The 17,330-nt window shown below is 39.3% G+C and overlaps 1 protein-coding gene across 1 annotated transcript; it reads right to left on the bottom strand.

Moving 5' to 3' along the window:
- Nucleotides 1-1,717: 1,717 nt before the first annotated feature.
- Nucleotides 1,718-2,143, bottom strand: LOC130727313 (protein AGENET DOMAIN (AGD)-CONTAINING P1-like). Its single transcript, XM_057578419.1, has one exon. The coding sequence runs from the start codon at nt 2,141-2,143 to the stop codon at nt 1,718-1,720; it is 426 nt and encodes a 141-aa protein (XP_057434402.1).
- Between the last annotated feature and the right edge of the window lie 15,187 nt (nt 2,144-17,330).

Consider the following 17,330-nt stretch of genomic DNA (forward strand, 5'->3'; position numbering starts at 1 on the left):
AGGATCGGTAGATCAGCTTCTTAAGAGGATACTAGTGAGAAAATCAGTGTACTGTTAGTCACTTAGCAGGTTGCAAAGTGCAGTTGTAACACTCATTGATTTTAGTGTATTGCCTTCATCAGAAGAAGGAAGAAATCACCTTCACAGGTGGACTGGATTAGCTTGAGCTTTTATCTCAAGTGAACCAGGATAAAATACTCGTGTGCTTTACTTCCTATCATTCAGCACTTAGTTTTTATCTTTGAGTTTTGAAAAAGGCCAAAAGTTTACCCGAGATACAAAAACTCTATTCAAACCCCCCCCCCCCCTTCTAGTGTTTTTCGCACCTTCATCTTATACGTCACAATCTTATCAAGCATTATCTTATATCTATATGTTAGATTAGATAATGCTTCATTTTAATTTATAAAAGTGGATTGATAGTAAGCCTTTAAAATACAATGTTAGCACCAAATAATTGATAAAATCATAACGTATTGTATAAGTTTATAATATGACTAATAATACGACGTATCAAACGAGTCTTATCTACAAAGAAAAAATTTGTATCCAAGTAGGGTCCAAATCCTCTATCTCAATTCTCTGTCCCCAACCCTGTCCCACAAGTTAAAAATTGACAGCTCAACTAAAATTTCACATCATATCTCTCATTCATTTAACTGGGTTAGTTTCACGTTTATTTCTTCATCTTCTTTTTACCAATTTTCTTGTTTTACATACACCCTTTTTCCTTTATGGCTGCCAAAAATATGACCCAAACACATACTTGATCATTGTGACCTAAAGGCTCTAGCCGCTACGAACTTCATGATTGCCATCTTGGCCGACAACAAGGGCGGTGCAATCAGATCCAACAGTGATTGATTTCAAGGATTTACATTTGGACGGGATTGACAAGCACAAGTCCTCTCAATCAATATTCAAAGAATCAAAGAAAAGATATACATCAAACGCAAAATTTCAAATACCCAAAATCTCAAATTTCAAAACTGTTATCCCGAAGGTTCGCTTTTAACAATTCACACAACTCAAATCAACAAACGAAACAAACAAAATTGAAAACAAAATCAATTATTCGTTTTTTTATCTTTTCTCAATATAATCAATAGCCAGATAATGAAAGAGACAGGAACTGAATACAGGTGATCTTCACCCCCAATGCTAAAATATTACGGTAATAATATTATTTTGACACAGCAATCAAGGATTATAATATTTAACAAGAAAATTGGATTTCGAACCAAACAAAAGGAGCTTTAACTTAGTAATTTCCATTTCAATAAATCACACCCCTTTACACCAGCTAGCCTCAGTAATTGTTAATAGGCTGAGTACAAACCAAAGTAAAAAGAAAATTACAATCTCCAATTCCCCCTCCCTAAACAAATGAAAAAGTAAATTGCAATGATATACATTTTTCTTACAAAATAATAAACGATTAATTATTCCCTTTCCTGCTTATGGAGGGAGTAGATATCACGAGAATAGATTAGCAACAATTAATTCATCCTACACATCTGCAAAAAATTAAGAAAAATGGAGAAATAATGAAACTCAAACTAACCAAACCAAAATAGCAAAAAAAAGGGAGAACGAAACTAAATTGAAAGGAATTTCATTACCAATCACCAATAGTCTAACAAACAGATCTCTTACAAGCCTTATAAAAAACAGAGTCTTAATTATTTGTTATTACAAATCCACAAACCCTAGCTAGCTAGGGACCACTTTGGTACCACAACCCATCAATAAGATCCTGGTGAACCCTAATGCTGGAAGAATGGTACTCAGTGATCTTGTTGGTGGATCTGAAGTAAACCATGTAAAGGGACCTCTCGATGTCAACCGCGACGATCTTCCCAATCCACCACCCTTCGTTGATGAACACATCCACATTCTGGCCCACCTTGAACTCAACGGTTCGGACACGAGGTGGCCTTGGGCGGAGGACCCTCGGGAATAGCTTCTCCTTTATAGGAATCTTGGTCTCCTCATCCTCTATAAGGTTCTTGTATAGAACCTGATAGCGACCGTCGCCCAGGACAGAGACAACAGTGGCCTCATAATATGAACCGAGGAAACCTTGCTCATAACCGATCACTTCGACTTTGTCGAAAATGCTATAAGCACGCGGAGGAGCCATTTCTTCAACTTCTTAACGTTGTTTCTGTGATAGAGAAATAAGAAATTGAAGTTGTTTGGGGTGTGACTTTGTATCTTTTTTATACTAGTTTTTGTGGGGCTGAGTGCATGTATCTAGATTTTTCTATATTTTTTTTTTCATTGGAATTAGGAGTAAGAATTGTAACTGAAATCAATCATCTCCAATCTCCATCCACATTCTCTACGACCCCTCTCATGTAAAATTTTGGCCATTGATTATATTAACTATAGTGGAGTTTGAGTAATTAATAGAATAAAAGTTTTCTTTTGTAAAATGGAAAATAAGTTCTCATTCAGTTTCATAATAATTAGCTGCTTAAAATTTTGATGAATCATTAATTATTTTTTTCCATATATGTATTTCCTTTATAAGAAAAATAAATGAGGAGATGTAAAAATACATTTTAAAGGATAAAATAGTAAGAAAAATAATACTTTCTTTGTCCATAATTATAAGACCCTTTAATTTAGAGGCATACTATGATGTCCCTTTATATAAGTCCCCTTATTAGATTATCATTTTCCAAGTATACCTCTTATATTTATTATACTTTTGTAAATCCAAAATTTTAATTACCACTAATCAATATTACCTCCGTTCTATTTAACTGTCTGGAGAGATCAGAAACACACAAATTAAGGAATGCAATTAATTTTGTTAATTTTCAGAAAGTATTATTTGTTTTCCTTTTTTCCCCTATATAACAGATTTCATCTTTCCTCATTTATTTCTCCTATAAGGGCACTATTAGGAAAAACATCATTTGATACTCTCTTGAAATGCTAAGTTGACAGATATATAAGAACAAATATTTTTCTTCAAAGTGGACAGTTAATAAAGAACAGATAGAGTTATTTTTTTCACACTACTCAATACATTAATTAAGGGTAAATTTCACAGATTGTATAAACTTCAATTTTGAAAACCAATTCATTAGTTAACCTTATAACATGTTTTCATAATACGCGTAATTGTCATAAGAAGACGTTATAATTTAGGACCAATTGAGTATGTTTGAAACAATTAGCAATATTAATTACATTTCTTAACATGTGTGTTTCTTCTCTTTCTATACAGTTATTTTGAAACGAATAAAGTAATATGCATTTAGCATTGAATTTCTATGAGCAAGAAAGAGAGAATTGAAGTTGTTTTGCTTTGCGATTTCTTGACCGAAGCTCGATGGATTGAAGGGTTGAAGAGAAATGGAAGTTAGAGTAGAAGTATGAGCTCACCAATGGAGGAGAAAGCACAAGGTCGTGGATGAGGGATTGGATGTGAAGGCAAAAGCTCGTCTATGGAGGAAAATATTGGAAACTATCGAGAAGGCAAAGGTCGCATGCATATTCACAAAAGATTTCAATTAAAGAAAATTCATAAACCTAATTATTTCTTTTGAATAATAATATAAGTTTAATTATGACATTATAGTCAGTTTGAGTGATAACACGAGTCGTTTTCACACCCGACTAAGGTCAAGAGTGTCTGAAAAAGTCTATGTCCGCTACTAGAGCACAAGGTCTAGGTATTTATGTCTGAAAAAATACCTAGACCTTTGTTCCATTACGAAACTTTCGACTATAAACCCGATAGCTTTCACTTTCTGGAAACTCGATAAAGTTAGACTATATCTCTTATCGGGACTTGAGTGAGACCCTGTATAAAAAGTTTTTCCATTCGGAGCTTCTATCGGAAATTCCACCCTCGTTGTCATAATTTCTTCACGAACCAAAGAACATCAAGGAAGCTTTAACAGATGAGTATTGGATCAATATCATGCAAGAAGAACTGGGTCAATTCAAAAGGAATGAAGTATGGGATCTAGTTCCAAGGCCAGATGGAGTAAATGTAATAGGTACCAAGTGGATCTTCAGAAATAAGTCAGATGAGAATGGTATTGTAACAAGAACCAAGGCCATATTAGTTGCTCAAGGGTACTCTCAGATTGAAGGAATTGATTTTGATGAGACTTTTGATCCTGTTGCTCGTTTGTGATCAATCAGATTATTGTTGTGAGTAGCATGTCTAGTAAAGTTCAGATGCCTTGTGTAAGTTCACATGATGCCAGATGAAGTATGCTTTGATATTTATCAATTAATATGCAATGTATGGGTGATGTTGTTTGATCGTGATCGAAGGTGGAACCTAAAATGGTTGGGCTACAGTGGCGACGGATAGCTGGTGAAACCCATGAGTTGGTGATCCAGACCACTCATGTCGAGGTGTGGCGAAGTCGTCATCAAACGACAAAAGACTATAACTACATTGTGTGACTAATCATGAAGCATAGCATTGCATAGACCGAGGGTACCGCATGGAATGGGTACTGCGAGGTCTTGACTAATGACTGCATGGAAAAAGTCATTAGATAAGTGGCAATTGACTGCATGGAAAAGGGTTTTTCTCCCGCCTGCCTTGTATGGAGTGGGCATTATCCGGATCATGGTGGAAAGCATGACATGTAGGCATGAGAACTAACCTTAGGAATGTTGGTTGTGGATGTAAGATCAAGTTTTGATCATGTAGTACAACTCTATGTTTTAATGATTACAAGTTAACGTTTTAGTATGAACAATTATGGTACTCTAACGTGTTTTCTGAGTGTGTTCATGACAGGCTCTGACCTTGATATAATCTCACACAAATCAGAAGCACTTTTCTTAAAGAGTGACCCTAGCAACGCTTTCGCAATCTCTATGTTCAAAATGAACAGTAGAAAAGCTTCATAAGATCTGAAAAGATAGTCAAGCCCTGATGTGGACTCAGCTCACTTGAAGTTATGAAGATCCAGACGTTCTGATAACCCAGACACTCTGAAGGCTCGGAAGCTCTGATTTTTTAGAAGACTCTGAAGATCCAGAAGCTGAAAAGTGAAGTCTCTGAAGTCCAAAAGCAAACTGGCTCTGAAGACCAAGTACTTCTCCTCTGAGTTCAGAATCAGAAGCTACAACGGTCAGAGGATCCATGCTTCCCTCTGGCTCTGATCAACAAGCTTCACAAGCTCCAACACGATGCATTCTTCTGATCAGAAGTCAACAAGGTTAAAGGTCACGTCACTATCCAAAGTACAAAAGCAGTGTACTATCCTGACGACCCAACCTAACATTCTCAGCCACAACAGAAGCTGGAAATCCCAGATCTGCCCTCCAACGGTAGCATTCCCACGCAATGTTCAAACCATAATCCTTGAAGTATATATAGAGGCTGAAGACTGAAAGATGCTTTAGAAGAAACTTATACGCGCAAGCAATATTCAAATATTCCAAGCAATCTTTCTTCATTGTATTCATTGTGTTTACTACAAGCTTTTCAGAAGCAATCTCTTTGTAAATAATATCTTTTAAACAGTTGTTTATTTTTACCTTTAGGAGATCAAGGTTGATCGGATCCTAGAGAAGACTAAGAGAGTGAATCTTAGTGTGAGCTCAGTCAGTGTATTGTTAGTCACTTGTAGGTTTCAAGTGCAGTTGTAACAAATCTCTGATTAGTGAATTGCCTTCATTCTAAGAAGGAAGAAATCACCTTCACGGGTGGACTGGACTAGCTTGAGTGATTCATCAAGTGAACCAGGATAAAATCCTTGTGTGCTTTTCTCATCTCTTATCTTAAGCACTTTACTTGTGTTTCGAAAGATTTGTTAAACTCTTAAGTGGGAAGTTTTATTCTGAAAACGCTATTCAAACCCCTCCCCCTTTCTATCGTTTTTCATACCTTCAATTGGTATCAGAGCGCAAGTTCTGATTACCACACCTAACAGTGTTATGTGATCCGGGCCGGTGTGGAAAACAAATGGCTACCACCAGTGAAACGCAAAAAGATGGTTACAATGCAAAGCCTCCTATGTTCGATGGTCAAAGGTTCGAATATTGGAAAGACAGAATCGAAAGTTTCTTTCTGGGCTTTGACGCAGATCTCTGGGATATCATTGTGGATGGCTATGAGCGTCCAGTTGATGCTGATGGCTAGAAGATCTCCAGATCAGAGATGACTGCTGAGCAAAAGAAGCTTTACTCACAACACCACAAAGCTAAAGCTATTCTTCTTAGTGTTATTTCCTATGAAGAGTACCAGAAGATTACAGATCGCGAGTTTGCCAAGGGTATCTTTGAATCCTTGAAAATGTCCCATGATGGAAACAAGAAGGTGAAAGAATCAAAGGCGCTGTCCTTGATCCAGAAGTATGAATCCTTCATCATGGAACCTAACGAGTCCATTGAGGATATGTTTTCCAGATTTCAGTTGCTTGTAGCTGGAATAAGACCTCTCAACAAAAGCTACACTACAAAAGATCATGTCATAAGGGTTATTAGAAGTCTTCCTGAAAGCTGGATGCCCTTAGTGACTTCAATAGAGCATACAAGAGATGTTGAGCATATGAGTTTAGAAGAACTCATCAGCATACTGAAATGTCATGAACTGAAGCGCTCAGAAATGCAGAATCTGAGGAACAAGTCTATAGCTTTGAAATCCAAATCTGAGAAGCCTAAATCTGAGAAGTCGAAAGCTCTCCAAGCTGAAGCAGAAGAATCTGAAGAAGCATCAGAAGATTCTGATGGAGATGAGCTAACTCTGATCTCCAAAAGGCTCAACCGCATCTGGAAGCACAGGCAGAGCAAGTACAGAGGCTCTGGAAAGGCCAAAGGAAAGTTTGAATCCTCATCTGGCCAGAAGAAGTCCTCAATCAAGGAAGTCACTTGTTTTTAATGCAAAGAATCAGGGCACTACAAGAGTGATTGTCCAAAGCTGAAAAAGGACAAGAAGCCAAAGAAGCACTTCAAAACTAAGAAAAGTATGATGGTGACTTTTGATGAATCAGAGTCAGAAGATGTTGACTCTGATGGTGAAGTTCAAGGACTCATGGCTATTGTCAAAGACAAAGAAGCAGAGTCAAAAGATGCAACTAACTCTGAATTACCATCAGAGGAAGATCCTAACTCAGATGATGAAAATGAGGTATTCGCTTCTTTCACAACCTCTGAACTAAAACATTCTTTGTCTGATATTATGGATAAGTACAACTCCTTATTGACTAAGCATAAAAGTTGAAAAAGGTTTTCTCTGCTGCTTCTAAGACCTCTGCTGAACATGAGAAAATTATTTCTGAAATGAAAAATAATAATCATGCTTTAGTAAATTCCAACTCTGTTCTTAAGAACCAGATTGCTAAGTTAGAAGAAGTGGTTGCTTGTGATGACTCTGATAGTAAGAATGAATCTAAATATGAAAAATCCTTTCAAAGATTCCTAGCTAAAAGCGTAGACTGAAGCTTGATGGCTTCAATGATCTATGGCGTAAGCAGAAATGGAATGTATGACATTGGCTATTCTAGACCCAGTAGAAATGAGCCTCCTATGCCTAAGGCTAAATCCTTGTATGAACACTTTGTACCCTCTGGTACTATATTACCTGAACTAGTACCTGTTAAAGTTGCTGACCCCCCTCTCAAAAAGGGAACCTTCTCCATGTCTAAATATTATGCTAAAATTCCTTTACACTATCATGTTGAGAAACCCAAGGTCATCAGAACCTCTGAGGTAACTAACAAGAGAGGACCCAGAAAGTGGGTACCTAAGGATACGATTATCTATGTTGTAGATATCCTTGATTGCTCCACTGAAACACCAATCATGGTATCTGGACAGTGGATGCTCGCGTCACATGACGGGAGAAAGGCGTATGTTCCAAGAGCTAAAACTTAAGCCTGGAGGCGAAGTTGGCTTTGGTGGCAACGAGAAGGGTAAAATTGTTGGTACTGGTACTATTTGTGTTGATAGTAGTCCATGCATTGATAATGTTTTATCGGTAGACGGCTTAACTCACAACTTATTGTCTATAAGTCAATTAGCTGACAAAGTTTATGATGTTATTTTCAATCAAAAGTCTTGCAGGGCTGTAAGTCAGATCGATGGCTCTGTTCTATTTAACAGCAAGAGGAAGAACAACATTTATATTATCAGATTATCTAAGTTGGAATCTCAGAATGTGAAGTTCCTTCTTTCTGTTAATGAGGAGCAATGAGTATGGCATAGACGGTTAGGGCATGCAAGTATGAGAAAGATTTCTCAGCTGAGTAAGCTCAACCTTGTCAGGGGCTTACCCGCTCTGAAGTTCTCTTCAGATGCTCTTTGTGAAGCATGTCAGAAAGGAAAATTCACAAAAGTCCCTTTCAAGGCAAAGAATGTTGTCTCAACCTCAAGGTCGTTGGAACTTCTGCATATCGACCTGTTTGGACCAGTGAAAACTGAGTCTATAGGTGGCAAAAGATATGGGATGGTCATTGTTGACGACTATAGCCACTGGACATGGGTAAAATTTCTATCCTGCAAGGATGAGTCTCATTCTTTTTTCTCTACCTTCATTGCCCAAGTGCAAAACGAGAAGGTTTGTAGTATTGTGCGTGTCAGAAGTGATCATGGTGGAGAGTTTGAGAATGACAAGTTTGAGAGTCTGTTTGATTCCTATGGAATTGCACATGATTTCTCTTGTCCCAGAACTCCTCAACAAAATGGGGTTGTTGAGAGGAAGAACAAAACTCTTCAGGAGATACAAAGAACCATGCTCCAAGAAACTGGCATGGCAAAGCACTTTTGGGCAGAGGCAGTAAACACAACATGTTACATTCAGAACAGAATCTCTGTGAGACCAATTCTGAATAAGACTCCTTATGAATTGTGGAAGAATATAAAACCCAACATTTCTTATTTTCATCCTTTTGGTTGTGTTTGCTATGTTCTAAACACTAAGGATAGATTGCATAAGTTTGATGCTAAATCTTCTAAATGTCTATTACTTGGTTACTCTGATCGATCTAAAGGTTTCAGATTTTACAATACTGATGCTAAAACTATTGAAGAATCTATTCATGTTAGATTTGATGATAAGCTTGACTCTAATCAGTCAAAGCTAGTTGAAAAGTTTGCAGATTTGAGTATAAATGTTCCTAATAAAGGCAAAGCTCCAGAGGAAGCTGAGCCAGAGGAAGATGAACCAAAAGAAGCTGGTCCCTCTGATTCACAACCTCAGAAGAAGAGCAGAATCACTGCGTCTCACCCTAAGGAATTGATTCTGGGTAACAAAGATGAACCAGTCAGAACCAGATCAGCCTTCAGACCCTCTGAAGAGACTCTGCTCAGTCTGAAAGGATTGGTGTCCTTAATTGAACCTCAGTCAATTGATGAAGCTCTTCAAGACAAGGACTGGATTCTGGCTATGGAAGAAGAAATGAATCAATTTTCAAAGAATGATGTTTGGAGCCTAGTGAAGAAACCTCAAAGCGTTCACGTAATTGGAACCAAATGGGTTTTCAGAAACAAGCTGAATGAGAAAGGAGATGTAGTCAGAAACAAGGCAAGGCTAGTTGCTCAAGGCTACAGTCAGCAAGAAGGAATAGACTATACTGAAATGTTTGCTCCAGTAGCAAGACTTGAAGCTATCAGACTACTGATCTCATTCTCAGTGAACCACAACATAATTCTTCATCAGATGGATGTTAAGAGTGCCTTCCTAAATGGTTACATCTCAGAGGAAGTCTATGTTCATCAACCTCCAGGTTTTGAAGATGAGAAGAACCCTGACAATGTTTTCAAATTGAAGAAATCTCTCTATGGTCTGAAGCAAGCTCCCAGAGCATGGTATGAGAGACTAAGCTCATTCCTTCTGGAAAATAAGTTTGTAAGGGGTAAAGTAGATACAACTCTCTTCTGCAAAACATACAAAGATGATATCTTAATTGTGCAAATTTATGTTGATGATATTATATTTGGATCTGCTAATCCATCTCTATGCAAAGAGTTTTCTGAGATGATGCAGGCTGAATTTGAAATGAGTATGATGGGAGAACTCAAGTACTTTATGGGCATACAAGTTGATCAAACACAAGAAGGAACTTACATTCATCAGAGCAAGTACACTAAAGAACTTCTGAAGAAGTTCAACATGACAGAATCTACAATTGCTAAGACTCCAATGTATCCTACATGCATCCTGGAGAAAGAAGATGCAAGTGGTAAAGTTTGTCAAAAGCTCTATCGTGGTATGATAGGATCACTTCTATACTTAACTGCATCTAGGCCAGATATTCTGTTTAGTGTTCATCTATGCGCTCGTTTCCAATCAGTTCCGAGGGAACCCCACTTAACTGCTGTTAAGAGGATCCTGAGATATCTGAAAGGTACTACTAATCTTGGCTTGATGTATAAGAAAACATCAGAGTATAAGATTTCAGGTTACTGTGATGCTGATTATGCTGGAGATAGAACTGAGAGAAAAAGCACTTCTGGAAATTGTCAATTTCTGGGAAGTAACTTAGTCTCATGGGCAAGCAAGAGGCAATCAACCATTGCACTATCCACTGCAGAGGCAGAGTATATCTCAGCAGCCATTTGCAGCACTTAGATGCTCTGGATGAAACATCAGCTAGAGGATTATCAAATCCTTGAGAGCAACATCTCAATCTATTGTGATAACACTGCTACAATTTCACTGAGTAAGAATCATATCTTACACTCAAGGGCAAAACACATTGAGGTAAAGTATCATTTTATTAGAGATTATGTTCAGAAGGGCGTACTTCTTCTGAAGTTTGTTGATACTGACCATCAATGGGAAGATATCTTTTCAAAGCCCTTAGCAGAGGATAGATTTAATTTCATTTTGAAAAATCTGAATATGGACTTTTGTCCAGCATAAAGATGGATCAGAACCTCTGGCTACGATACTTCTCTATCAGAAGATGTCTAGTTCAGAAGGTAACTCTATCAGAGGTTAAGTACCCATTGGTGCTTACTCTGAAGTTGAGACAATAAACGTGTGTCAGTTGCTATGATACATCGTTCCTTGTGCCCGTGCTAACAATCTGTTGTAATGAGTGTAGATGTGCTTCTCTCCACCGTGTGATATGTGTATTAACTGTTTGTAATGATGTCTTTAATTTTTAACCGTTGATTTTACTTTGCTTTTTAATCAACAACGGTTACCTTCTAAAACCACTACGCACACACGTTTCCCATCACTTTCGGTTTTACCTTCTCTCTCCTGCTTTTGCAAAACCCTTATCTTCTTCAATTCTCTCTTGCTTTCAACCTCTTCTCTTCTACCCAAACCTTCATCCTCAACAATGGTGAATCAAGAAAGATCTGACTCCGGTGACAAGTCTGATTCCGCCGATGGAAGTGTTTTTCCCAATATGGTTGTGGGTCTTCCAACAGGGCAAGTGGGTCCTGTTCTGCGTCCTCGTTCAACTGAGAGTTCTCAACATGAAGTGCAAGACGCTGAAGATGTTGTCCCACTTTCTCACAGACAATGTGTGGTTACCTGCTGCTTTGCTCCTGAAGAACTCCAAGTTCTTGCTGAATGGAGATTTGATTTTGATGTCATTGCTGCAAATGGGTTTGACCCGCGTCCTGAGATTCAAGCACAGGGCTGGGAAGGGTATTTTCAAAGGATCAGTGGTCCTGTGTATGATAAGCTTGTGAAGGAATTCTGGAAACACGCAGATTGCAATGAGCACCAAGTGGCATCCTTCATTCTGGGAAAAAGGATCATCATAACTGAGAAGACAATTGCAAGGCTTCTGGGTCCAGAATCGAGCAGGGGCTACAGGTTTCAGTTGCAAGAATCAAAAGTCTCAACCAACACCAAGGAGAAAGTCAACATGGCTCTCTACTCTACATGGAAGCCAGGAAAGAATGATTGCAAGACCAAGGAGCTTCACCCTGATTTGAGAATCTGGCACAAGATTCTTCTGCACTGCATCAACCAGAGACCAAAGGGAAGCTCTCCTGATTACATCAACTTCACCCAGAAGGTGTTGTTGTTCTTCGTCAAGGACCACAAAAAGGTGTGCCTGCCTTACTTCATCTTTTCTTATCTGAAGGAGTGCATCAAGAAGTCCAGAACCACCTCTTCACCAAAATCTGCCATAAAATACATACCTTTTGGTAGTTTGCTTTCTGACTTCTTTGTGGAAAGCAAATTGGTGAATGCCCTGCGAAAGTTGGGATGTTCTGAAGACTTGACAACATTGGCTGGAGATACTTTGAATGCCACATCCTTGAAAAGAATGGGCATGATCGAAACCAAAGTTGAATCCAGCACTGCTGTAGCAAGGCTAAGGAAAAGGATTCTTCTAAAGGACTATCCTCTCTGGTCCAAGGCTGATGATCCAGAGGCAATCAGATACTATCTTGAGGATCTGAAGCAGCAAGACTTTGAGATTGATGTGAACAAATTCTTCAGAAATCTCCCAGAGCCTCCAGACTTTGAGTCCCCAAGGAAGAAGAAGACCAAGAGGAAGCAAGTTAAAGCATCTGAGTAGAAGGATCCCTCTGATGGTGATGACAATGATGATGATGATGCTCCACCGCCTAAGAAGAAGGCTAAGAAGGTCAGGATTGCACCTCAAGTAGCTATCATGGAAACTACTCAGGAACAAGCTAGATCTGCACCCTCCATCAGAATCACAAGATCTGCAGCAAGAGCTTCAAGTATGTTTGTTGTCCTTTCTGATGATGATTTAAATTTGCTTGATGCAACCCTTGATGCAACCAATCCTGAACCAACACCAATTCATCAACAAACCTCTCACCCTTCACCCCCTAGAGACTCCTTCTTTCAACCTACCATTGAGGAAGAACCCCTCTGGAAAATGCTTCAAGCCAACAAACCCTCTGCCTCCACTACACCTATCATTCTTCCATACCATTCAGAAACCTCTGAACCACAAGCCTCTGAACAACAAACCTCCGCACCACAAGCCTCTGAACCTCAAGACTCTGATAAAACCACTACCAATCCACAATCACGTCATCCATCTGATAGTGACAACCTCTCTCCTATTCCATCTGTTTCCTTTCCCACAAATGTTTCATTTTCTTCTCCATCCAACAAGTCAGAAGCCACAAGGCAATTCTTTCATCATAAAATGTTTTAAAACTAACCAACAAACAACCATATTTTATTAATGGTTATATCATACATTTGCATCGTTACAATTAAAAAGGAGGATTTCTCCTCAAGTTCCTACATTCTCTACGCATCGCTGGTTTCTCTAGCTCCAGACGATGCTGCTCGTATTCCAGACGACTCAAGGTCAGACGAAGCTCCTGCTTCTCAGGACCCTCTGCCTTGGACACCAGTGCGTCCCCCACTTCCTGTCTCCTCACCTTGTGTTCCAGCTCCCGCTGGAAGAGGTCTTGTAGCTCCTCTACAAAGGCAAGGAAGCCTCTGAGGATTGTGTCCATTTCTGGACTCAGATCCATTCCCAATAGCCGGTTGGTCAGATCATATACTGTTGGCTCTTCCGGATGGCGCACGATAAAGAACAAACTCTCATCAAATGCCTTCCTCCTCAGTTCTTCGATACATTCTATGTAGGAAGCCATTGCTAGTTGTGTTCTTCTGTATCTGGGATGTGAAGACTGTTATGCTTTAACCTCTATTTATAAGCTCAATTCAGTCTTCAGACGTTAATGCTGAAGTAGTTTCTCGAGGATATGTTATTGGTAACGGATGCTTACCTTTACTCCCTTGGCCGGCGGTAAACATTCTGCATTTGCATTAACTCATTTCATTAATTCGCTAATTTTTTTTATACCATTATTTCTGTGTTCATGACAGGCAAAAATGGTTGGAACCTAAAATGGTTGGGCTATCGTGGCGACGGATAGCTGGTGAAACCTATGAGTTGGTGATCCATACCACTCATGTCGAGGTGTGGCGAAGTCGTCATCAAACGACAAAAGACTATAACTACGTTGTGTGACTTATCATGAAGCATAGCATTGTATAGACCGAGGGTACCGCATGGAATGGGTACTGCAAGGTCTTGACTAATGACTGCATGGAAAAAGTCATTAGATAAGTGGCAATTGACTGCATGGAAAAGGGTCTTTCTCCCGCCTGCCTTGTATGGAGTGGGCATTATCCGGATCATGGTGGAAAGCATGACATGTAGGCATGAGAACTAACCTTAGGAATGTTGGTTGTGGATGTAAGATCAAGTTTTGATCATGTAGTACAACTCTATGTTTTGGTGATTACAAGTTAACGTTTTAGTATGAACAATTATGGTACTCTAACGTGTTTTCTGCGTATGTTCATGACAGGCTCTGACCTTGATATAATCACACACAAATCAGAAGGACTTTGCTTAAAGAGTGACCCTAGCAACGCTTTCGAAATCTCTATGTTCAAAATGAACAGTAGAAAAGCTTCATAAGATCTGAAGATAGTCAAGCTCTGATTTGGACTCAGCTCACTTGAAGTTCTGAAGATCCAGACGTTCTGATAACCCAGACACTCTGAAGGCTCAGAAGCTCTGATGGTTTAGAAGACTCTGAAGATCCAGAAGCTGAAAAGTGAAGTATCTGAAGTCAAAAAGCAAACTGGCTCTGAAGACCAAGAACTTCTCCTCTGAGTTCAGAATCAGAAGCTACAACGGTCAGAGGATCCATGCTTCCCTCTGACTCTGATCAACAAGCTTCACAAGTTCCAATACGAAGCATTCCTCTGATCAGAAGTCAACAAGGTTAAAGGTCACGTCACTATCCAAAGTACAAAAGCAGTGGACTATCCTGACGACCCAACCTAACATTCTCAGCCACAGCAGAAGCTGGAAATCACAGATCTGCCCTCCAACGGTAGCATTCCCATGCAATGTTCAAACCCTAATCCTTGGAGTATATATAGAGGCTGAAGACTGAAAGATGCGGTTGAAGAAACTTATACGCGCAAGCAATATTCAAATCTTCTAAGCAATCTTTCTTCATCGTATTCATTGTGTTTACTACAAGCTTTTCAGAAGCAATCTCTCTGTAAACAATATCTTTTAAACAATTGTTTATTTTTACCTTTAGGAGATCAAGGTTGATCGGATCCTAGAGAAGACTAAGAGAGTGAATCTTAGTGTGAGCTAAGTCAGTGTATTGTTAGTCACTTGTAGGTTTCAAGTGCAGTTGTAACAAATCTCTGATTAGTGAATTTCCTTCATTCTAAGAAGGAAGAAATCACCTTCACGGGTGGACAGGACTAGCATGAGTGATTCATCAAGTGAACCAGGATAAAATCCTTGTGTGCTTTTCTCATCTCTTATCTTAAGCACTTTACTTGTGTTTCGAAAGATTTGTTAAAATCTTAAGTCGGAAGTTTTATTCTGAAAACTCTATTCAAACCCCCCCTTTCTATCGTTTTTCATACCTTCAGTGGATATGTGTTGAGTTAGTATGATGTCATTGTCTGAGGACTTTTCTAAATGTTGTGATGCTGATTATGCATGCTTACTTGCTTGCATTTGTGCACGTCCTACATATGACTCTGTGGTTTACAAGTTGACCCTTGCATTTTTCCTTCTATCTATGTACTCTCGATGTTGTCACTCTAGAGAATGAGCAAGAGGTCGATGGACGCTTGGGAGGGGAACTCTCACGAGAAAAGTGCGATGTTCATCCTTATTGAGCAGGACCCGAGGTCGTGGGAGGTTGACCACCGCCGACGACGGGTGACTTACACCGTTCGAGTAGCAGAGGACAAATTATACGAGTGTAGTGTACCATTTGACCGACAGATCTACCAATGCACCTTGAGTTTCAACGTTCCACCCAGAGTCTTCTACCTCAGCACCACCCCTGACCTTGGAGCAGCCACCACCTCGACCCGTGTCGGTGAAGGAAGAGTCGACGTCACCATTACCGCCTCACCCCCCTACTTCTTCTCCTGTTCGTTATCGTCTTGTTTCTCGCGTGATCCATGTGTCCTTCCTCGTGGTTACTACGACGGTGGACTTGGAAACCGAGGTTGTGGTGATAGAGGACACGAATGATGAGGCTGCAGCGGGAGTAGGTGCGGGGATAGGAACATAAATACTAGAGGAGTCAGAGGAGGATGAGTTGATTGGACTGTATCTTAGGGTTTGGTAGTTTAGGATTTTCGGTTTGTGTTGAGCCACTCTTTTGTTTTCTTGGGGACAGGGTTGATCCTACATATTTTTTACTATTTTATTCATGTGTAATGATTTGTATTGACTACTTATCCCTATTTGTTTAGGTGACTTGTTGTAAACTCTTTTCTATCTATTTATTATGTTGGGTATTATTTATGAAAGTTGTAGAGCATTACTTTGAAAAGAAAAAAGAAATATATATATATGCATTTTAGGACATGTTGCATTGTTAAGGTGGCTCAAGGTTACTAAGTAAACCCTGAAAATCGGGGCGTTACAGTTATTTGTCCCATGATATTTTCTCATTATTCGGAATGTTTTGAATTACTTAAGTGGCGATGTGGTGGTGATTGTCCCACGCGATTGTCCTGTCTTGAGAGACGCTCTTGATCGACCCATCTTGGTCGTAGCGTATAGTCGCACTACAGGGCATTAATATTGGACTGTTGATAGTTGGTTTGATTTTATGTTGTTGGATATATGTTGCCATCTATCTCAAATTAAGTTGGTATCTTACTTACCATGTCATGTATCAAATTATAATAACATATTTTTCTCTCTTATGTGAAGTGATTACATGGAGTTAACCCTTTCTGTTTGCTACTTATTGTTTGGGCGCTTAACGCTATGAGGCGATCGAGAACATTTGGTGAAGCTTAAGTTATGTACGAGTCGGAGACGAGAACTTGAAGAACAGTGGAAGACTTGAAGAGTAGGGTCGGGTGTAAGGCTAGACCCTTGGGATGGAGATCTTACCATTGTTGGTTAGAGCTTGCATAATGATTTCATGAATTTATATTTGAGGTTTCGGGTAGGTTTTGGTACTTTGCTTTCCTGCGGTTTCCCGATGTGGAAATCGTAGGGAGTATGTCGGATTTATGGTGTCATTGCATAATAGATTCTTTGTTGAATCTGATTCTATTTGTTAGGTTTTGTATGTTGTGTTCATTCGTTCTTACCTTCGGGTACTTGCCTTGTTCAAGGATGGATGTAAATCTATCTGTTGTTGGGAGTATGCATGTCATGTTTTGGAAAAACCAAAACATAACCAGCCATTTAAATTTTTCCAAATTTTCCTACAAGCTACTATGTTTCACGCACTGTCAAGTGCGTACAAAGCAGAAATTAATTTAAATGACACACACTATCAAGTTGAAACGACTACAAAAACGAACTGAATCGAGGGTAGTAGCTTAGGCAGAGGCAATGTGGGGCGCGAGGGCGGCAAAG

Source organism: Lotus japonicus, unplaced genomic scaffold (assembly GCF_012489685.1).
Source record: "Lotus japonicus ecotype B-129 unplaced genomic scaffold, LjGifu_v1.2 AP026983.1".
Classification (NCBI taxonomy): domain Eukaryota; kingdom Viridiplantae; phylum Streptophyta; class Magnoliopsida; order Fabales; family Fabaceae; genus Lotus; species Lotus japonicus.